The sequence below is a fragment of the Cupressus sempervirens genome, chromosome 5 (assembly GCF_028749045.1).
Source record: "Cupressus sempervirens isolate cs-2001-9-10 chromosome 5, ASM2874904v1, whole genome shotgun sequence".
NCBI classification, from domain to species: domain Eukaryota; kingdom Viridiplantae; phylum Streptophyta; class Pinopsida; order Cupressales; family Cupressaceae; genus Cupressus; species Cupressus sempervirens.
In genome coordinates this window covers 540,321,967-540,346,807 of record NC_143122.1, presented here as the reverse complement: position 1 = coordinate 540,346,807, position 24,841 = coordinate 540,321,967, and the positions used below count along the sequence as shown (strand labels likewise).

The window sequence follows — 24,841 nt, the reverse complement described above, 5'->3', positions numbered from 1 at the left end:
TTATATATAAAAAATTGACATACCCAAAGTACCCCTGTTTCCTATTTTGAAAAAATAACCATACCTGTAACCATCTCTAAAGCAGCCTAGTACTCCCATCTCCGTGCAACCTTGATTATAAGTGTAATTATATTTTTTTGTCAACTGATATTATTGTTCATCACAATAATCTCAATCATTGTCATTTTCCATTATTTCTTATTGAATCAAGTTATATTTATAATTATTCATTTATATATTCAAAGTATTTGATACATAAAATATATATATATATATATATATATATATATATATATATATATGTATGTATGTATGTATAACAATATTGAATATTATTATTATTTGTATTATAATTATATTATTTATTTAGCTATTTTTATATTTTTTTATTATTATTTATTTATTAAATATTCTTTTAAGACGGGGACATCTCATTAAAAAAATAGGGAGGTCTACTGATAGGTTGGACAGTTAACAAATAAGAAGCAGCATGTAGTTTATTTTATAGATACTTAAACAATGATTATCAATCTCATTATTTTAACTTTGAAGCCTCATGTTCAATTCTCTTTCATACAAGAAAATTTAATAAACTTTCCTCTGTGTTTTACAGAAAAGTTGGATTCAAAAGATGCTCTCTTCTAGTTTGGCAATATCTTTCTTTGGATATGCAATCTTTTGCATCTTGCTTGTTCTAATATCCAGTTGTTTAGTGCTATACTGGGCTCCAGCAGCTGCTGGTGGTGGAGTATGTATCAATCATTCTGTTTGGTGTTTGTGTACAAGATTATAGTTGTTTTGAAATGTATATAACTTTTATTGTCTAATATTTATTGAATACCTTCACACTTTGCAGGTAACTCTTGTTATGGCTTACCTTAATGGAAATGATATACCTGATCTGCTTCGTTTGAGAACTCTTATTACAAAGGTGAGTGATTCTACTTTTCACTTCGTTTTGTTTGTTTGATTTCTCTTTGTATCCTATTTTGGTTCTTTGTGTTTGTTTCATTTCTCATTGTATCCTATTTTGAAATATGTTTATGCCAATTTATGAGTGCAGATTGTCGGCACCATTTGCACAGTCACATCTAGTCTGCCGGTATGTTGAACGTGAGATAATAGTTGATAATAATGATGCATATTCTAATTTTGTAGAAAGATTGTTTTGAAAAGCATAGGAACATCTGCATTAAATGGATCTTCTCAACCAATTGTCATATAAACATCTTTTGGAAAGGGGCATATTTGAAGATTAATTTGTGAAAGTTGTTCATCCTTAATTTACCATTGATTCTTCCAGTTTTTAAAAGGAGGCATGGCAGTTTGTCCTTCCCAAAAATGATTTGCTTTGGTAAAGCAATTGCAAACCTGGATGCTCAAGTATCACTACGGACATTATAAAGCTTGCTGTAATGTCATAGAGTTTGGATCATATGTTTGTTAAGTGAAACAACTCTCACCGAAAAGAACTATGGGTGTGATGTTCCCATCCTTAGACTTATGTTCCTATAACAATAAAATACTTTTGTGGTCAAGGTGTGGCAGACCTTGAGCACCTATAGATGCATAATGGGTAGTTAGAAGTAAATGTACATAGCAAATAGATTTCTAGAGAAATAAAATATCTCAAAAAACGTGTAAGTCATGAATAAGATGATTTTCCATAGTAACATTATGAGATATAATTCAATGTCCAAGATGAATGATGCCCATACCTATGCCTTCAAGATAGAAAGAAAAATGATTATCATACCAAGTAAGGAATGCATCTTCATTGGATCAAAGAGATAAGTGATTCAAAAATAAGACAGCAGATGATTACAAGAAAGCATCATAGCAAGAATATAGATGATTCATCCTCAGTCAGATATCCAATGAGAAGAGCATAAGTCATTCATCCCTGCATCTAATTCTATGAGAAGGTTAGTCATCAAGTGCTCAGGAGCAGCAACACTGTAGTATTACTAGCATATATCCTACCATGTTTCAGTCTCATGTCAAGGATCAACCCTACTAGAGAATGTTGGCCCTTTATCTAATCATTTTGATCAGATTGGTCATTATTGATGATGAAAACAGATTGACCATGAAAGAGTAAAAGCATTGAGATTACAAGCATTATGATATGCTGGGCAGATTGATCAACCGAGGCAAGTATATGGTGAAAGAGGATAACATTGAGACAAGTATTGATTCAGCGCATTGACAAGTAATGATAATGATGAAGTCTACGAAGCCTTCAATTGATGATAACGAACAGTTATTGTATCAGTAGCGAGCAAGGGCAATAATGGATAGAGATTATTTTTACCAAGGACAATGTAATATGCAAATGGAATATGATTACAAGTAGATCGACTCTGGCATCCTAACAAGCATTGATTAGAGATAAAGATCAACAGATCAATTGGAGTAAAAGACATTAAACAAGTGATTAGTAAGTGATGATTAAGAAAGCAAAGAGTGTTGAAACAGAAACTTGTATAGCGGTTTATGGTCAACATCCCTTAATCATATTGTCCCTAATAATTGAGCATATCTAATCGATGATTAGAGAGAACATGAGTAGTCAATGTTATGGATAGAAAATATAATGTTACCGTCTGGGTTATGAAAAGGCACAGAGTAGGGTAATACTGGAAGTGATTTAGACCCAGGACAGAGGATTGTAGCATCAGTGATTGCATAAACCACAAACAATATGTTTAAGTAAACAAATGGTTATGAAGAGATCAATCAAGAAGAGACATGACTCGTCATACTCAAGGCACGACTTTCAGTTTTGGAGGTATAAGAGTAAGTTCAAACACATCCAAGCAATCATCAATTTGGAAACTTATCTCCTCTTTTATCCAGTCTTGGATCTTTTCAATTGAGTGATTGCTTTATTGGCGTAATCTGATGCATAGTTACCAAGCAAGATCAGAGGCACCACTTTGTTGCAAGAATCAATCAATTATATCAGACATAGCAACATCAGTAAGGATTGCACAAGCACATCAACATATTGGACACAACTCTTATTGCTATAAGCAATAAGTAATCAATTACATGAACTGAAAGGTTGTATTAGAAACAGCAATTCAATAGCTATAAGCGATCATAAAACAATATGATATCATATCTCCCACTGCCATATCAGAGAAAGCTATTGCGATCATCTTGCGGACCCAAGTAGCAATATCAGATATAGCAGAGATCATTTTATTAAACTAAGTGTAAATATACATAAGATCAATTCACTTAGGATATATGTAACTACCCCAAATTGGAGATAGAAGTGATATTGATAAGAACAACTATCATATATATATATATATATATATATTTCTTGGTATAACATTATCATTATCTATATCACATAAATAAGTTCTCAGTGGTGTCCTATTGGAACTTATGGTAAGAATAGAGTATTCAATATAATTCTCCCAAATTTCCTACTTATTCCAAAAGGGGACATTACAACGGAATCTACTATCTTTATTGTCTACTAAATGTATGAGTATTGCTGATGATTACTGCCTTAATTATTTCCAGCATTAAGTGTGCTACAGCATGTTGGTCTTATAAAGCCTAATGGGGTTTTCATATATGAATTAATAGACATCTCTAAATGTCGTTTCAATCAAAGAAGGATGCTCCAAAGAAGTTGTGTACTATAAGGAATATGAACAGGTGAAAAGTCAGATAATATGATGATGTCGTTATTTCTGTAGAAATAGTTTTATAATAAAGAGTAGAGGAGTTGTGAGGATGCATATTGTACAATAAATTAAAGATACACGGGTTGGATTTATATAAGTGCAGCATACACATTGTAATCTACCTGAACAATTGCAATGCAGCCTTCAAATCTCAAATATAGATTCACAATCTCTTAACATAGGACCTAACTGCAGAGGATATAAGTATCTCACAGCTATGTAAGAGCCATTTTATAAATTAAAGCGAGACAACTCTTGTTCAAACCTGGAAAATGTGATCTACAGCTTAATGATTAAAACAGAGGCATATATGATAGTATATTATAAATATGCCCACAAGAAAATCAGAACAAATGACTACTAGCACATGATATATCAAGATTGGGACATGTAGTCATAGTTTCCAAACAGGTTGATATGTAATAGCAGATGGTTTGCCTTCCAAACTGAGTAGTTAGGTGTATAATGCAAATTTGCAAAGAATATCACAACAATGGATGCATAGTGTAACAACATGTTTATTATTGATAAATGTGGGACTTAGAGAGACCTATCTGATGCCTCCTTTAAGTTTAATGGATATAAGACAAAGAATGGAGAAACATGCCATATAGTTTTTAAATCTTTACTAGCAAATAGACAGTTTAAAAAATCTGCAAACACAAAAACCAAATAGTCATTTTGTGTGGTGTTTTGTTGGCAAATGAGAATGAATCTTGAAAAACCCTATCCAGGTTTTGTCCAAAACAGGGTATATTAGGTGGCAACACGGGCAGAATTCTCAGAATATCAAGGATAGAGGAGATACTGGTGGTTTTTTAAAGGCAGCTGTTTCTTCTTTACTATTACAGCTAAATACATTTGCATTAAAATATAAAAGGAGTGAAGTCATTGTTATCAGTCTGAATAATGATGTATTTAGGTTATTAGTTCAAACCATAGTTACGGGACTCGGACTCGGACTCGGCGACCGGACTTAGCCAAGACTTGGCAAGGATTCAGAAAATCAAAAAACCCATGAAATTCAAAGATTTCTAAGGTTTTAACGATTTTTTCATGCATCATTTAGTCAATTAAAATCAAATACACAATACTTGAGATAAATAGAAGCTACTTAACACTCATACACAATTTTGCATAGATCACATAAGTATAACGGCAAATTTCTGAAGGAAAAAAATTGAATAACATAATATAAAGTTGAAGATTTAAGATTCAATCCTTAATAAATTCGTGACATACCGCAATATCATTCTCAAAATTAATATAAATAAAAAAAAAACACCTTCTAGAAATCTCAATATTTTTAAATTAAAAAACTAAAAAAAATAATTTTTTTTGGACAGTCCTGAGCCCGGGACTTGAGGAGTCCACGTGGACTCTGCCAAGACTTGGCCGAGTCAAAGTCCAGAGGCCATTTGCTTCGGAAAAGCCGCCTCTGCCTCAGACTTGCAGAGTCCTGCTCGAACTCGTAGAGTCTTGGAACACTAGTTCAAACAATAACTAAATGCAAGGAGCTTGTTGTCCAACATTTTGTCACCACAAAATGCAGGTAACAGTACGAAACTTTTTCAAACTAGTTTTGCATTTCTCTAAGTTTAATTTGTTATTCAATTGCTTAATATTGATCGATCAATCAACTCCAATTCACTTAACAAATTCTTTTATGGAAGGCTTTTGTCAAGTCTTTTTCTTTTTTTTGTTTGTCGAGCCTATGCTTGATTTTTGAGGCCTTCATCGTCCTTTTCTTTGTTTATTTGACATTCACTTTTTGAAAAATATAACTTAAATTCACTTTATGTTATGGTTTTAAGTTACTTTATCATTTAGATTTGCACTTAAAGTAACTATAGTGCACTTTATGTTATATTTTAAAGTTGAGTTTGCTTTTTGATTTTTCACTAGGTGACTATATTAACTGTATAGTTCAATTTAATTTTTTGATATTTAAATGAAATGCTCTACTAAATATTACTTATTAATGATATTTACACAGTATATTGTTAATATGATAATGTAAATATAATTTATGTCCTACTTAAGTAATATTTTATCAAATTTAAATTTACATGTGCTTAAATGGATAACTTAAATATGCAATTACATTTAAAAGTGGACCTTATTGATGCTATTGCATGTAAAACTTAAAAGTGTAAATAACTTAAAAGTGGACCTTTTTGATACTATAGCATGTAAAATCACTTAAAAGTGGACCTTTTTGATGCTATTGCATGTAAACTCACTTAAAATGTACAATGACATCAAAGGGTTGAGCTAAATGTGTTATATGCATATGCATCAAAAAGGTGAGCTTTTGCCTTGAGTTGCATATGCATGCAACTTAAACATGTCTTTACACCAAAAGGTGTGTTTTGCACCAAAGACATGTAATTGCACTTCCAAAACCTGTTTTTGGGCAAAAAAAATGTTTTTAAAACATGCGTATGCACCAAAAAGGTGCGTTTTTGTCTTGGGAGAGCCCATTACATGTTTTAAAACATGTAATGGCCTCTAAAAGGTGTGTTTTGCTTCATTTAACATTTTTAATATATACATACACCTCCAAAAGGTGCGTTTTGCTCTCAAACACATGCATTTGATCTTCCAAAACCTGTTTTTGAAAAAACTTTAGGCATTTGGTCCCCAAGAACATGTTCTTGGTGATTTTGCTTGGATTCTTCCATGAAATTTCTTCAAATCTTCTCCTTTAGGTTCAGTTTTGCAAATCTAAGTGTTTTGAAGTATTAAACGTTGAGATTTCATGCAAAAAACGTCATTTTGACTCCATTCAAGGGCACATTTAGGCAAAAAAAAGCCTAAATTTTGTCATCTTAACTCACATTTTTGTTTGGAGAAGAGGCATTTTGGCATATTCATCTATTTGCATTACACCAAGGGTCACATTTTTTCTATTGAAAGTGAAAAAACATTGTATGCAATGCAGATTTGAAACATGTTTTTTCCCAAAAACATCTCATGAACATGCATTGAACAAAAAATTGAAGTTTGGATCATTTTTAGGGCACGTTTTTGCCATTGTGCATCAAAAACGCGTCATTTTCTGCTCTTTGCAAATTTGTCTTACAAAGTCTGAAAAGATCTAAGTTTGTTAGAGAATAATCATCATGTAAGTGGACATTTTCCTTCTTGCTAATTAATTTGTGTTTATCTTGCTGATTTTATGCACATTTTAGCTTGATGATTTACACTTGTTGATTTTGTTTCCATGGAAAGTGTATTTTTCCTTTAAAAATGATGAAATGATTCTTTTTTATGTTTTTGGTTTTTTTCCCAAACTCCAAATTCGAAATTGCATATTGAAGTGCTTTGCTTGTTGACATGATTGAGTCATTTGAAAAAGGTACGTTCTTCTTTTGAAGCTTGTTTTTGTGTTTTGTGTGTTTGTTTTTCAATTTTCTCCATTTTGGAGAAGTTGCAAGTTCTTGCAAGTTCTTTCTCAAGAACTTGGTCATGTTTCACTTCACTCCATTTTCCATTTCATGCAAGAGTATCATCACGATTCATTTCCATCTTTTCATGCCACAACACTTCTCATCTCATTTGTCAAATGCGATTGCATGTATTTTATCTCATTCATCATCCGCACCTACATGTAATTTCATCTTCCATTTCCATTTCCACTCATCCCACGTTTCGTATCCAATCGCACGACACGATTACATGAAATGTCTTACGTGTAATTGCATCTTTAAAACCCGTTTTTGACTTATAGTCACTTTTTGAAAGGTCAAAAATGTCATATGCATGTTTTCCCATGTACTTTGACTTCACCTTTCCACAAAGACGACTATAAAGTTCACTTCACCTCAAGCTACATTCCATTTTCATCTTTTCATATGCACTTAATGCCTCCATGAGCAAATGCATGTTTTTCCACTTCTTGTGTCATTACACACTTCGCATCTCATCCGTTATCCACACTTACATGTAAGCTCATTTTTTATCCGCACTCGCATGTCATCTCACTTTCCATCCCTCATTACGTATTGCATTTACTTATAATCCATTTTCCATGCAATAACATCTTGAAAACCTAAGTCACTTTTTGAAAATCAGCAATCTTCATTCGCATGCATTCCCATGTGTTCCACCTTCATACATCTATCTCCTTCCATTCATCCACTGCATATGTATGATGTCTCATTTTGAGATCGTCTCATCGTGTCTACAAAGTATCTAATCCATACTCAAACCTTTGTTGTTGATCAAGAATCAACCTTTTATGGTGATTTCTTTTGATGATGTGTTTACATTTTGGGATTTTTGTGTTGCAGCACAAGCGCAAGAGATGCCCTCATCCTCTAAATCTAAGGGCAAAATGAAATGTCAGTTTGATAAAGAGTTGGCTCATGCAACTCTATCTCATGTTACGACCATTCTTGACAACGTGTTGGACACGAAGATCGGACATGTGGACATGACTAATTTTCTGTGAAGAATAGAAACTCTTGTTGGTCATGAGACGAAACGTATCAAGAGAAGTCATGTTCACTTGGTTTTTACATTTCCCATGACTGCCATAGAACTTGAGTCTGTTCTTGGATGTGCAAAACATTTCAGCCTAAAGTCAAAGATGATCAAGGATGCTGATGGCAGAGTTATTATTAGTCTTGATCCAAAATTTATCGAGCAAATTTTCAAAGTTCCACATAATGTAGAATGCGTAGATTTGATCAAATAATCATCATTGGAAATATGGAATAAGAAAAAGGGAGATTATTAGAAGTATGTGAATCAGTATTGGTTGGATACCAAGAGGAACAACTTCTCGAGATAGCCAAAGATCGTTCATAGGTCTAATTTCAAGCAATAGTACAAAGACCTCATCATTCTTCTCAACAGGGTTTGTGGTCTTAAAGATTCCACTGATTTTGAACCATGGATTTATAAATACATTTTCCAGATCATGGAGAACAAAGAACATATCTTTTGGGGAGAACTAATTAGCACTGCACTCTGTCAACAATTACTCAATGTAGGGACTTCAATGCCTTTCTACATGAATTCCTACCTTGTTTACATTGTTGCTGCCATGGGATCTTTCTCTGGACTTTCAACCAAAGGATATCGTCTTCAGATTCTAGTTTGGGATTACTATGATCAGATCACTCTGGCCAATAGTAAGTTCCATTATAGAAGAGTTGAAGATGCTTTCTTTGGGCATTTCCGGTGTTTGATAGACAGTTATCCATCAAAGGGTAATCTGATGAAGCTTGGGAAAAGGTAAATCAATATGGTTGTATCTTTATCTAGTTTCCAACTTTTACTTAAGGGTTGGATATTTTAAAGGTGAGCCATATACCTTACCTAGGTATGCTACTGATAGGATCATTATGATGGAATTAGGCAAACAACTCATGGAAGTTCAGTTTGATCAGGATGCTTTGCATAGGCCTAGTTTTGATATTTCTTTAACCAAGCCCTTGGTGATTGGTAATTATTTGATCAATTCTGTACATAAAGCAAAAAATGTGGAAGCAAAATTGCAACTAATCATTTTGAGGAAATTTAAAGCTAGATTTGACTTTGATTATTGAGAAATGAATTCTCAAATCAAGAGAGCTTTCACACATGTTTATCGCATCGAGGATGTTTGGATTGATATGCGAATAGAACTGGATATAATGAAGATGGATTACTGTAGATTAACTTTGTAGTAAATCATTGATCTTAACATGCTTGAGATCCCATAAGATTTCCAAATCGAAAATGATGGCAACATTCTTGGTCCAGAACATCATTAGGCCGGTTTTGATAAAAGGTGCCCTTTTCCCATTCAATGGCAGATGAAGGAAGGTACATCTATCCTAGATATATTCCAATCCATTTTAGCAAACACCAACAAGTGGCTGAAAATTAAAGGCCTAAAAAGGGTTAATCTGAAATTGGGTTTGGATTGTGGAACCTTTGGTCCTCCTGGAAGGAAGTCACAGCTAGAAATTACAGGAAAAGATGGAGCTTCTTCTTCTAATGCGAGGAAGTCCCTTAAATTTAAGTTGAAGGGCAGAAAGGGATCTAAATCATCTCAGATCCGTGAACCAATTCTCAGGAGTCAGAGGAATTAGGTGAACAATCAGATGATGAAGACGAGGAGGAAGAAGGGGAAGTTATGATCATATCTCCCCCAAGACTTGCACAAACTCATGCACCATCCATGCACAAAGCAGCTTTTCTGGATGAGATAGATGATGATGTGGATTCATTTTCCATTGTCTTCAAACCTCTATTCCAATTTCAAAAGTCAATACATTGGCTCTTCTTATTTCTTCAGCCGCTTCTCTCATTTTAACAAATGAACAATATGGACATTTCAGAAGTGTGTTTGAAGATTTTTTTAACTCTTACAAAGGGTCAACTTTCCCAACTTGATACATCTCTAATAGGTTTTGAGCTTTTCATGACAAAATCCTCTCATCATGCACCTATGAATTCAGTTGTGCAGATTGAATCTTGTTCAGTCACAACAGAGATACAATTAGGATCAATGCCAATGGTCTCCACTGTACCTTCTTCCATAGATGAAAGTTTTAGCTTGCCTGCATGGTTGAGCAGGATCACAATGAAGAGAAGGAAAGTGGTTGTACTTTCGGGTAACATTCCTGTAAAGAAAACTAAGTCCAAATCTTTGAAAGATAAGATTGTTTGAAGGATCTTAGTTGATTCGGAGAAAACCAAGTTTGTAGAAGTTGCTGAGCCACTGGTGGACAAACTTGTTGAAAAACTTCCCATTCTGATTATAAGTTCCCTAAGGTAGAAATTGGGAAGTAGTCACGTTTGAGTTGCTTGCAAGATGCTCAAGATGCATTAGCTAATGGGTCAAAAAACAATCATTAACAATGGGAAAAGAAGAATCGACTCAAACAAGAGGTTGCTCGCCTAAATGAAGTCATTCGGCAACAATCTTGTCAAAGTGCTGTTATTGTGTTACTAAAATTCTAAACATGCTGAATTTTACTTCAAGTAACATTGCAAAATGAGATATTCATTTTATATTCATTTACATTTCATCATTTTGCAATCATATAAAAAATCATGAGCAAAAGGAGATACAATGTTCATTGTATAAATCATCAATTGATATGTACAATTTTTCAGTTTTACAAAGTATGGAATGAATGGAAAATGCTGAAAATGAAAAATCTCACACAAGCCGTGAGTCTAACTACTGTCTTTTATACATATTATGAATAAGAAAAACATAGGACAGGAAGGTAGAGTTAGAGGTAACCAATCATTGCCTTTTCAGCGTTTGACTGGTTAAGTGATCTTCAATGTTGCTCCTGGTCCAGCTCTCAATCTGACACCTCTGGGTCTTCGTTCTCCTACATGGAAAGAGTGGGGTTAGATCTTAAAAGATCTAAGCAATGACTGATTATTTTCAACTATTTACCGACACATGCAATATCTTTCCTATTTTGAATACATATAAAAAATAGTAATGCTCAAACGACAAAAAGCAGAAAATGCAATGTTAAAGGGGCATATGAATTCTGATATGAAATCTTTCATTATAATCAAGAATAAGTATGTTGATCGCATAAGAAATAGGTGCAAGTCATAGAAGGATAGTTTATGAGTGTCACGAGCCCGTGCTCGAACCTCATGAAATACAGTTTCAAACATCATAAAAAACCAGAGTATCAATAGTTAGAAAATTGTTGTTTCAGCATGCAAAGACAGTGATGAACAGAAACAACTTCAAGAATTAGTTTTGCAGAATATGAGAAAGGACAAGGTGTTTCAAGAACAAGGCTAGGATAAAATAAAATAATGGTGAACAAAATATACAAGATGCAAAGTGCAATGACAGTGATAAGATCAGAATAGTAAATAAAGGCTCGGGCAGTGCTGTTATTTCATTTAAGTTGAGGATCATTCAAGAAACTATGGAATCACTGTCATCTATTTTGCAAGAAGCAGTCACCCTCATTTTGAGGGGGTACAAAAAGTAGTTGGATTTCAGTGGAAGCCATATGAAAAGAGTATCTGTCAAGAAGGTTTTAAATATAAAATCAGCAGAGATTCATCCACTGAAGAAGAGCTCTAATGTGAAGATTATGATAGAAGCTGGTTTGACAACTATGGCTTCAACAAATTTTGATATGAGGCATGCTATCTTTGGATCACAAAAGATGCGCATTTTGTGTATTGGTGCTGGTGGGGGCACAATACATTGAAATTGATGAAGCTGTTATTTCAGCATCAATAGACTCTATGGGTTTCCTAGCTGGTCTAAAGATAGATGCAAAAGCTCAAAAGGCTTTTTCAGAGCATACCTCTTGCGGTTTCCATGATGAAGAATCACCAGATAATGTACATGAAGTTCTTTGGGACAATATTTAAGAAAGATTGTTCTTATATGACGCAGATAGTGAAGAGTTTTTATGTGATTCTATCAATAGTAGCCCTTATAAAGAAGGTCTTATAAGAAATCACAGCAACCAAAGACTAAGGATGCCTTTTCAAGGGACTCTCTGGGGTCCCCTATTGCTGCTCCAGCACTGGCAAAAGATTTGCAATATCAGGATAAGGGAAAAAAGGAACAGGGCGTCGGTGATACAGACTCAGATGATGTTGACAAGACAAGTTGAGAAGCTCAACAAATGGTGGTAACTGGTGGGAAAAGGAATCTGAAGAAGAAAAATATAAAAGATATTGAAAGTGGCCTTATTGAAAACAGACAATCAGAACTAGGCAGTGAGGAGTCTGAAATTGAGAAATCACAAGAAGTTCGTGCCAATCAACAGGTACACGTGACTCAAGATGTAACCTTTGCAATAAAGAAGAAAGAAGCTGAGTTATTGGAAAAACAGAAAATAGAGAAGGAAAAAGCTGAAGCAAGGAAAAGGGATTTGGAAAAACTTGCAAAAGAGAACTCTTCTATTCACAATAAGATATTCTTTTATCCTGTTCCTGCAAAGTCTGGGAGTGAAATTGAAATTTATTTTAATATAAGCATAACAACCTTATCCAATGAACCAAAGGTTTATATAATTGGAGCTTTGAATAACTGGAAATGGAATTCTTTCACGATAGAGTTGTAGTAGAGTGAAATCAGTGGGGATTGGTGGACTTGTAAACCAAGCATAATGAAGGAGGTGTACCAAATAGATTTTGTGTTTTTCAATGGAGTTAAAGTCTATGAAAATAATGACAACAAAGATTTTTCAATAGTAGTTGAAGGGGTTTTGACAAACAATCTTTTGAAGACTATCTGCTTGAGGAGAAAGGCAGGGAGTTGGAGCGACTTTCAGTAGAGGAGGCTGAGAGGGAGAGAATGGCCGCAGAGCAACGAAGGCTGGAAAACCAAAAAGCTACAGTGGAAGCAGATAGAGCAGAAGCAAAGAAGTTAGTGGCTGAAAGGCGAGAACAAACACAACAAGTCTTGCAGATGGTTGTAAAATCTGTCAATGACTTACAATACATTGAGCCTGATGATTTTAGAGGGGGAGACAGGGTGAAAATTTATTATAATCGAGAATCTCGTCTACTCGCTTCATCTTCAGATATTTGGATTCATGGTGGCTACAACATTGCAATAACTGCAATGATGGAGTTTGTTAATACAGCTTACAAGTGGGAAAGCGGGCCAAAATCAGTCCTTGAAAAAAATTGTTCTTCTCTCTCTTTATGCACCATATATAGCCGAAGAATTATGGTGGCGAATACGACATACTGATTCACTTGCATATTAGCCTTGGCCAAAGGCTGAAGAGCAATATTTAAAGGAAGATGTGATTGTGCTTCTTGTTCAAACAAATGGGAAACCTGAGTCTCGGGTTTTGTAAAGAATGGAACATAATTTTCAAAACTTGTTTTCTTCATAATGCCAAACTGCAAAAAAAGTAAAACTGGAATGTATATGTACAACAGACCCTTCAAACTTCTAGAATTTTTTTTTTTAGTGAAACCCTTATGTAAAAATAGTGAAAATTGGAACATATATGTTACAAGCATGTGATGAAAACATGGAGAAGTTTAAATTTTTTGACAAGGAAGCTCCAATACTTACAGCACTGAGAATGGTGTAATAACCCCAATAGGTTATAACTTCTTCAAACACCAAAAATCTTTATACTTCAGTTGTTTGACATTTCGTCAAACACTTTGCAAGCAAGCTCTAATACCACTGTAATAACCCCAACAGGTTATAACTCCTTCAAACACCAAAAATCTTTATACTTCAGTTGTTTGACATTTCGTCAAACACTTTGCAAGCAAACTCTGATACCACTGTAATGGTCCTGCTCAATTCCGACCTTAAAATGCTGATTGAAGGCTCGAAAATTTTTGTCAAACACTTTGCATACAAGGGGCCATATGACTGATATAACTTTTTAGATTGCTGCAATGACTCTTGTTTCGATTTGCATCAAAGAGAATGCTTACAAAAAGACTCCAGATTGTCTAAACAATGACCTAACATGAATGTGCAACTAATTTTGACAATATTCAATACAAATATGTGACTTAAACTACTTGCAATATGCAGCTACAGAAACTAGTAATTAAGACAAATACTTTGGATGCAACCTAAGATGACATTAATGCACTTACAACCAAGTGGCATTAATATAAACACTTAGTATGCAAAATTATAACATTATTAATGCCAAAAAGAGAACTTACAGCCAATTGATATTTTGTCAAACAATTGGAATGCAAACTAATAAGCTGATCATCAACTCTAGGGTTGCAATATAGATAGTCTAAAAATTACAACGCTCTTTCGATTGCAAAATCCTAGCCTTCCTTTGATACAAATAATGCCAAATGGCAAACAAAGACAAGTACAATGTAAAATAATGAAGTGCTTAAGCTATATTTTGTACTCAGTTGAAAACATACATTTCTTGGAAAATATGCCAAATGAGAAGTGCTGATTGTGGATAGCTGTACTATTTTCCTTCAATGCTGCCCTTTCTGCTTGCTTTTTTTTTTCGGATCTGCTTTTTCCACTTGCTTTTTCCGGATTTGCTTTTTTCGTTTTGCTTTTTCGAATTGCTTTTTTTCAGAGCTGTTTTTTCGGACTGCCTTTTTTTTTCGGTTTTTCTTTTTCGGCTTGCTTTTTTTTTGGTTTTGCTTTCAGCCTGCTTTTTTCGGACTGCTTTTTCAGCTTGCGGACTTGCTAAAATTGCCTCCTGAAATGCTGAAATGCTGAAAATGGCCTTAGGCCCAATGATGCCCTAGCTGAAGTGACTGAAGTATCACCTCCAATTGTGCAACCCTTCAGAAGATATTTCACTTCCTCAGTTATGCTAATCTAAGGGAGTTTTCGTTCCCAAAAATCAACTGACTATCTGAAACCACTTGGCTCCACAATAGACTATGTGACTGAATCACAATTTGATGTCAAGAGAGAAATAAACAACTGGATGAAAAGAATGAAGCCCGGGGTGCCTATTTATTCTTTTTTCTCCACTTTCTCCAGAAGCTTCTAGAACATTATTTTATTTTATCTATTAAGTGACTTTATAAAATATTTTATGATTCAAGTCACTTTATTAAATTAATTAAATATAAAGTTACCTTTTAATATTTATTTATTTGATAACTTTATAAATAATTAACTTAATACCACTTATTTATTTAATTAAAATAAATAATTAGTCATCCTCATAAAATATTCATTATTTTGGATAACTTAATTAATTAAATTAATTAAATCAAATTGCCTCCAAAATGGGGAAATGACAGTCCGCCCTTCCTGAAATTGCTTGTCCCCAAGCAATGGCAGAACAATAAACCAACCAATCCGCCTGGATCCCAAATGTCGTCATGAACTATATTACTGTCAATTAACATAGGCTCCTGCAATATCCTCTGCAATATAACCAAGAGGAATCCATAATCAAACTGACAATTACAGCTCAACCAAACTCCAAAATCACAACTGCCACAGTCAAAAACCCACGAGACACTAACTCCTAGAACATCAGAACCCAAGTAAAGTGGACAAATCAAACTGCCAACACAGTGAATACCATCAACGCATCCCACTGGCCTATACGGAATGTACAATCCAACTCTGCAACAATGGTGAACGCTCCTGAATGAAACTGTACCAAGTATGGAGAATCCACACATTGTACAACTCCTGCAGTCAACACAACTCTGCAGATCACTGGCCACTGTCTCATAACCATAACTCCCATGCACTGCTGATGGTGAAAAGACATCACAAGATAAACAGCAAAAAATGGAACCCAAACCAAATTTGCCTGCCATCAACTCCTCAACACAAGGATCAAATGCTAACTGATGTACATACCCTGCAGTATAATGCTGATAAAAAGAACCAACCTCAGTCAACAACTCACCATGAACAAGTGATACAACCCACTGTGACTGATCACCGGCTAAGTCAAGAGATGTCATAGCCAAAGGAGTAGAATCAATAACAACAGCCGTTGAAGCATCACTCCCAAACTCCCGCTCTAAGTCATGTATTATCAAGCTGTCAACCGCAGAACCTATTGCCATGTCATGCCCATCACAACTCTCATCTTGAGGCGTCAAACCATCCCATAACTGATGACGAGCACTAGGAACCAAAGTACATCTCTGTATCATCATTTCATCAACATGGTCATCAAAGGTAAATTGATGAGCATACCTCACAGTGTAATGCCGATAGAATGCGCCAATCTCAGTTAGTGGCTCAGACTGCAATCCAGATGAAACTAACTACAATCGATCACTAACCAAGTTGGAACTGACTACTACCTCCGAAGACATCGCCAACGGAGTAGTATTACTAGCAGGAACCATGCCAACTGCCGGCTCACCAATATCACACATGATCTTTGATACAACATCTCTAGTCTCTGTGCCATCAGTACTAGAGGCCACCACTATGTCAGGCATACCACAACAATCTGCTACAACACCCAACTCAACTGAACCTGACTCTAGTGGGAACGAACCCGATATGCCAATGTTAGTATCAAGGATGGATGCATCCCCATCTCCACTGTCTTTGACAATCTCGACCATGGACATCCTCGGATCACCAGACACCACAGCTTGTGACTGTACAGAATCTGGTAAAGATTGCAGTCGCTCTAACTCCATGGTCACCTTAGCCAAATGAAACAGTGACTCCTCAAAAGCCAACTGTGTACTCTCAAGAATCTCAGAAGTCACCTTGAGCTGCTGAGTAAGCTCACTCACCTCATCTTCCTTGGCCAATAATGCATCGTATGCTGTACTACCCCACTCTATAAGATAATCTTTGTCGGCTACCAATTGCATATAATTCTGTCCCAAAATCCGAATAGCCTCCCATAAAGAGTGGATCTCTGTCAAGGAAAGATAACTGCCTCCTTGCTCATCACTAGTAGGAGAACCCCATCCATAAACTGCTAACAACTGACCAGCAGCATCGAAATGTTGCCAACAATAGCAATGTCTCATTCACTAACTCTCAACTGACTAGACACATGATGGCACTGGCTAGACTGTCTCCTACAAACCTCCTTTGACGCACTGTCTAAAGGAGTATCCTCAGAGTTACTGGCCTCTAGAGTATTATCATCCATATCCTGCGAATCAACTCCAAAGCTCATATCAACATACGGAGTATCAAAGTCTGTAGCACTGCTGTCCAACTCCTCTGTACCAAAAGAAACTGCCAAGGAAACTAAGTCTTCAAAACTGCCCACTGCATCCTCCTGGACGTCATCAATGCCAATATGATCCTGGGACCCATCTGTACACACTGCCAAATATGAATGATCATCAACACATTCCAGCAAGAATGGTCGACTGGATATATGAACAAAGCCCAACACCGGTGTATAAAAACTAATACCAACATCGGACAAGCTGCTGGTGCAAGAAAAGACAACACCGTGCAATCTGCTAATCAAATCCATGATAGCACCCAAACAATCACTGCTACCAAAAAATGTTAAAGATCTCCAGTCAACTGAATCCCAAACGCCAATATAACAATCTCGAGTCCATATCCGTAAACTAGAATCAGTTGGTAACTCAAGCAAACTCCTCACCTAAGTAATATGACCAATACTAACTAACTCCACATACCTGTCTGACATTGTCCCTGTATCCTAGATGTGAATGCAAGATGAACTCGCAACATTATCAGCGACCACATATGATCCGCCTGCCGCAGAAAGCTGAGTATCAGGAGTACAAGATGAAACTAAACTCAACTCCATGCCATGCTTATCCCCATGTCTCTCCCAGTCCTGTAATGCCAATGGAGTATTCACCAAAGAAGCTCGAGTGTCCTCAAGCTCGCGAGAAAACCTGTCAACTTCCTCCTCCTTCCTCCTCAAGGCATTTGAATAATCTCCGACAAAGCTAAGAAGATGGTCACGATCTGATAGAAGATGTAAATAACTCAACTTCATCGTTCCCATTCCTTCCCTAATCGCCTGTAAGTCAACACAAGAAGAACCTGTTGTGACTCCTTTCTGTCTCTCCTGCAGTTAAATCATCCAAATGTGATTCTCAATCAATCCATGCATCCTGTCATGATGAGATAAAGCCGCGACAATATCCTTGTCCCTTGTCTTCAGCTGGGTTGCCAAACCAAGTGAAGAGCTACTAGCCTCTATCTCATGTGAAGAAGCATCCAACTGTGCCTAATACTCATTTTCTGCAAAGTCCTGAATGCTCACTTTTTGATCAACTGTACTATCCTCAAACATGACAGTATCCTCAACTGCTGTAACTTCATCCAGCCCAATTGTACTGTAATCACTATCTGTGTCAATCACGCAATTCGGTGTGCTTGTGATATCACCTTCTGATGCAACTGGCTCAACCTGCACAACATCTGTAACCCCTTCTGCCTGTGAAGATGATGCAGATAAACCATTACCTAAAGATGTGCTAATGTCTCCCTGTATCGAATCCGCATGTCTGTTAAACTCCTCATACAAGTTTCTGCTTGTCATAGGGAAGGTACGATCCTTAGGCCTATCAATCAGGCTCTTTAACCACGTACGTGCCATAGGTGACAAATTCCTCTCTTTTGTCCAAACATACCATAAGTCTTTTGCCAAAAGTTTAGAAATTTCATCCTCCTCCTCAAACAGGATTGTGAACATGATGGAGTGCATTGATGCCAATACCCTGCTGGGATGAAACTCGTCCATAATATTCCAAAATGTATTAAACATCTTGCGAATGTCACCAATACAACCTATTGCCAGCATAATATTTTCAAATCTACACCTCGCAAATACTTCAAGTAATCTTGCCCTGTGTGTGAAATAAGGGTCCCGGATGTTGTCCAACTTTTCGAAGCTTTTTACCATGGCATGAATTATCTCTCTCATAATTTGATCGTCATAAGAATCAAGGCCAGCTATTATCCTCATGATTTCACTAATGCAAGAGAGAGCTGTAAGTCTTATTACCTCATCATGATGTCTCAATAATCGAGGCTTAACCAACGAACCAAATGTTGGAGATAAAGCTGTTTGCATAGCATCGGGTCTTGACTGATCAAAGTTACCTAAATAAGTTTCCAACTCCTGCAAAGTTCTTAGAAGGTCCTCTGTTTGCTGAAATGGACAATCTAATTTCTTCTTTACATTGTGCATTCTTTCTTCCAAATCCTTGTCTCTTGTGAAAGCCATACTGATAATTGAGTTCAATCTGAAATAACCCAATCAGGCTGGCAGGAAACCGCTCTGATACCATTGTAATAACCCCAACAGGTTATAACTTCTTCAAACACCAAAAATCTTTATACTTTAGTTGTTTGACATTTTGTCAAACACTTTGCATACAAGGGGCCATATGACTGATATAACTTTTAAGATTGCTGCAATGACTCTTCTTTCGATTTGCGTCAAAGAAAATGCTTACAAAAAGACTCCAGATTGTCTAAACAATGACCTAACATGAATGTGCAACTAATTTTGACAATATTCAATACAAATATGTGACTTAAACTACTTGCAATATGCAGCTACAGCAACTAGTAATTAAGACAAATACTTTGGATGCAACCTAAGATGGCATTAATGCACTTACAACCAAGTGGCACTAATATAAACACTTAGTATGCAAAATTATAACATTATTTATGCCAAAAAGAGAACTTACGGCCAATTGATATTTTGTCAAACAATTGGAATGCAAACTAATAAGCTGATCATCAACTCTAGGGTTGCAATATAGATAGTCTAAAAATTACAACGCTCTTTCAATTGCAAAATCCTAGCCTTCCTTTGATACCAATAATGCCAAATGGCAAACAAAGACAAGTACAATGTAAAATAATGAAGTGCTGAAGCTATATTTTGTACTCAACTGAAAATCTACATTTCTCAGAAAATATGCCAAATGAGAAGTGAAGAACCTGATTGTGGATGGCTGTAATATTTTCCTTCAATGCTGCCCCTTCTGCTTGCTTTTTTTTTTTCGATCTGCTTTTTCCACTTGCTTTTTTCGGATTTGCTTTTTTCGTTTTGCTTTTTCGAACTGCTTTTTCGGATTGCTTTTTTTCGGAGCTGCTTTTTCGGACTGCCTTTTTTTTTCGGTTTTGCTTTTTCGGCCTGCTTTTTTCGGACTGCTTTTTTTTTCGGTTTTGCTTTTTTGGCCTGCTTTTTTCGGACTGCTTTTTCAGCCTGCGGACCTGCTAAAATTGCCTCTTGAAATGCTTAAATGCTGAAAATGGCCTTAGGCCCAATGATGCCCTAGCTGAAGTGACTGAAGTATCACCTTCAATTGTGCAACCCTTCAGAAGATATTTCACTTCCTCCGTTATGCTAATCCAAGGGAGTTTTCGTTCTCAAAGATCAACTGACTATCTGAAACCACTTGGCTCCGCAATAGACTATGTGACTGAATCATAATTTGATGTCAAGAGAGAAATAAACAACTAGATGAAAAGAATGAAGCCCGGGGTGCCTATTTATTTTTTTTCTCCACTTTCTCCAGAAGCTTCTAGAACATTATTTTATTTTATCTATTAAGTGACTTATAAAATATTTTATGATTCAAGTCACTTTATTAAATTAATTAAATATAAAGTTACCTTTTAATATTTATTTATTTGATAACTTCATAAATAATTAACTTAATACCACTTATTTATTTAATTAAAATAATTAATTAGTCATCCTCATAAAATATTCATTATTTTGGACAACTTAATTAATTAAATTAATTCAATCAAATTGCCTCCAAAATGGGGACATGACAAATGGATGTGGAAACATAAAGATGCAATATGCCGCTACAGAGAGACCTTTTGGCCTTCTTCAAAGAATAACCAAGTAAACCTTCGAAGTAAAGTATAACGCAAGTATAAGTAAGAGAAACAATCAGCAAAACTTGTTCACAATGGCAACCATCACAAACCAAAAAGCCCTCATTCTTCCTCTCGACATCTCTAGAGTGTTTATGGTTTGGAAGAGATATAATATGCCCTTTGTTATTTTTAACTTTTTTTTGAAATCTGCGGGCTATTTTATGGGATTTTTATCCCTTTAATGGTTTTTTGTTTTATATTGAATAGAGAGGGGGGGGTGAGGTTTAATGTTTTGCTCTAGGGGTTTTTGTTTAAGTTATTTTCTTTTTGCATAATTATTATTGTAAAGAAGAATATTAAAATGATATGGTCATGAATCATTTAATATATCTTCTATTTTTAATGCAAAACAGAGGTGAGTCATTATATTCATGTGTCATGGTCTTTAAGGGAGGAATCAGTTGGGAAACATATGAAGAGAATAGAGTTTGGGGGTCGAATTTGACTTCACCCTAGCAGTTAAAAAGTCTTTATTAGTTGTTGGAGTGTTTTGGGGTGATTTCTGATGAGTCATGAGGGTAGTTATGGGTTAGTGAAGTCTAATGAGTAATGAGACTTCATTTTTTGAAGTTTCTAAGCCCTCATTTTTGGGCTATCTTTCTGCATTCAACCCAAGTGCTGGGATTGTATTTAGTGAGTTTTTTCAACTCATTTGGAGAGTTCTGATTATGCAGAGAAGTTTTTATGACTTTTTTTGAGTCCTTAACTTTTATTTTGCAGAAGTTTGTAATTCATTTTGGAAGTTCAAATATAGGTGACAACAGTTGAGTTTATGCTGTTTTATGTCAATTTTTGAGCCTTCTTTCTTTTTGCAATTCTGTGTGTAGTGATAGAGTGATTTTGATAAAACAATTAGTGAACTGTTATTGTTCCTTATTATTTTGTCTCATTCCAGCACCTAGTTGTAGAGGAGTAAGTCTATTTGCAGGTTGTAATTTGTGTTTTTAAAGGTAAAATTGGTTAGAGAGGCATCTGTATTCCTCCTTTTGCTAAATCATTCTTGAAACATTATTACAAATTACTTATGCAAATCTTTACAGAAAAGAAGTGTTTTGTTTGTATTTCAAGTAGCTGAATAGTCCTTCTTTATCATTTGTACCTAAACTTTCATATCACTTTTGGGGTATCACCCATTTCTTAGTTTAGACTGTAGGTTTTAGGTTTATTTTCAGTAATTTCTCCCCTTTTTCCACAAGTTTAGATTAGGTTCATGGAAATTTCACTAAATATTCAATAGAAGTTGGCCTAGAAACCGGAGGTTTCACTTCACTACATGTCTCACCAAGAAGTGATTCCCATGTTAGGTTAGAATTATTGAACATTTTTCAATTCAATACTGGGTGCAAATTCTGGTACTTAATAGTTTTGGCACGACCGATGGGACATGAGCACATTTTTAAGTTATACTGGTACAACAGATGGTTATGTTTCAACCAGTCAGCAAAGTGCACTAATTTTATGAAAAAAATCCAGACAAGGAGTTTCACTTCTTTTGAATATCTATAGCTCGAAACTCCAAAAAGACGTGGAAGAACTCTTGCTAGAACAAAGCCAGCATCAAGAAGGCAACTTTCAGCCCCTGGTATTCATGTGTATAGTAGAAGGTGTCAAAGAAAAGTTAGGCATTCAGCAAATCCAACAGTCAGAATTGAATTGTTTGAAACTGATATTTCTACTACTTCTACTGCAAGTGCCAGTTTCATACCAGCAACTACAACACATACAAGTTTTTTACAAGAACTTGTTCTTATCCAGATTTCAGCACAACATCAAGTACCATTACCTCCTCCAATGGCAAGAGCATTTGCTTTTGTGCCATTTGATCAGGGGAGCCCTTTAAATTTTGCCCAGCATCATGATGTACCCCTTGCTGCCTTAAAAAGTTTACTAGATTTCACTAGAGAGAATCACACTATAGCATATGAACATATTAGAGACATTGCTACATTGTGCAGTGTACATCATGTTATGGAGGAGGATGTCGCTGCCAAATTACTTGCAGCATCTCTTAAAGGGAAGACACTTCAATGCTTTAGAAGTTTGGCTGTTGGTTCAATTGATTTATGGGATGCTTTGGGTGACGCTTTGACAAGGCATTTTGAAGATAAGTCAGATTATTTGTCTCTAGTAGAGCAGCTCACAACTATAAAGCGTGCTCTCCAAGAGCAAATGATGGATTTCAACAATCGGTTTCAAAAGACTTGGACTAGAATACTTGTTTCGGCAAAACCTTCAGCAGATCATGCTTTTTTGTATTTCTTGAAAAGCTTAAATAGTGATATTTCTGTAATGATTCAATCAATGGGAGGTGTTTCCTTGCCTCAAGCATATGATATTGCTATTAGGGCTGAAAATGACCTTATCCAAGCCGGAAAAATAGCCCCTAGGCCTCCAATGCCTATTTTCCCAGATATTCAGCCAAATATGCCATTAACAATCCCACCTTTTAATCCTTTACTAGCTGTTCCTGCTGTTCCTAGTCAAGAAACTGTTGTAGCAGGCCCTTCACAAGAACTGCAGGAGATAAAAAATAGTCAACTCAAGATTGAGAATATGATGCAAACGTTTAGCAATGAGCTGGTTAATTTGAAAAAACAACAATCTCAGGATAGATCACCTTATCAACAACAAAACCAAGCTGTAAATCCACCTTAGAAATAGCAAAATCAAGGCTAAGCCCAAGCTAATAGACAACCATATCAGGGTAATGCAATGGGTTATAGGCAAAATATCAATCAAAGACCTTTTCAGCCTTATAACCCAACCCCTCTCAATGCTGCTAATCCAGTAAGAGATATTGTGCCTATGCAAAATAACTTTGCAGCAGATTTTGAATGGTGTTATCCCTACAATGAACCACATAATCAGGCTACTTGCACCAATGGGGTGATTAATCAAGCATTGATGGTACAAAATACAACTGTAGGACAACAAAATGTGATGAATGATGCACCTGAACAACAACATGATTCACACACTTCTGAAACCGCCTTCCTTAATAGGCAAAAAGATGAGTTTTGTGCAGTAAATAATGATTCATCAATATCAGCCAATACTCGGGCCAAGGAAAGGGCTCTTGAAATAGAGCAGATGGCAAGTAAAAGTAAAGCACCTGATACAGCTGAACCATCACGTTCCACAAATATTGTGGAAGATACTCATGTCCCTATCACCAAGGAAAATGTTCACAAGCAAGCAGAACATGTTGTAACTAAAGCTCATCAGAAATCACATGTTGCTGTACCTTTTAATATTGTGAAGAATATGAAGAAGACGAACGTGTCTATGTCAATATGGGAGACATTGGCTATTCCTGGCTTAACTGATATTTTGAAGAAAGCTCTATCTGATGAAGCAAATCCTAAGGGAACTATGGATGAACCAGCAAAAGCTGTATTGACGAATGCTGATGAGAACCAGGAGGACAGTAATAAAATTGCCAAGGAAACAAGTAAGATGGTTAAACCTCCTCCTTTCTATCTTTCGTTGATTATTGGTGATAAGTTAGTTCATAACTATCTGGTTGATAGTGGGGCTACAAGTTCAGTCATGCCCAAAAAGATAGCTGACCAGTTAGGATTAAAGTATCAGCCCATTGAAAAAGGTGTTGTCCAACTTGATGGAACATCTATTGTTACTATAGGTTTGATCAAGGATGCAAGTCTTACTCTTCATGCCAATCCTAACTTTGCCATTCAGCAAGATATCTATGTAATAGATTTACCTCCATATTTTGCCATTTGTTTGTCTAGAGACTTCACCGCAAAAATTGGGGGCTATTTATCATCTGATTGGTCTCACATGCTTTTTAAGACTA

General features: G+C 35.7%; 1 protein-coding gene and 1 pseudogene across 2 annotated transcripts in view; both read left to right on the top strand.

Annotated features, from left to right (window-relative positions):
* The window catches only part of LOC149557076 (uncharacterized), a 191,691-nt gene that overhangs the window by 56,862 nt on the left and 109,988 nt on the right, over positions 1-24,841 (top strand). For both annotated transcript variants that reach the window (XM_089831758.1, XM_089831759.1), the window contains exons 4-6: positions 614-748; positions 857-931; positions 1,064-1,102. In XM_089831758.1, coding sequence (XP_089687884.1) covers positions 614-748; positions 857-931; positions 1,064-1,102 — 249 coding nt within the window. The remainder of the gene's footprint in view (positions 1-613; positions 749-856; positions 932-1,063; positions 1,103-24,841) is intronic.
* On the top strand, positions 8,761-13,486 carry LOC149557077 (starch synthase 3, chloroplastic/amyloplastic-like; annotated as a pseudogene).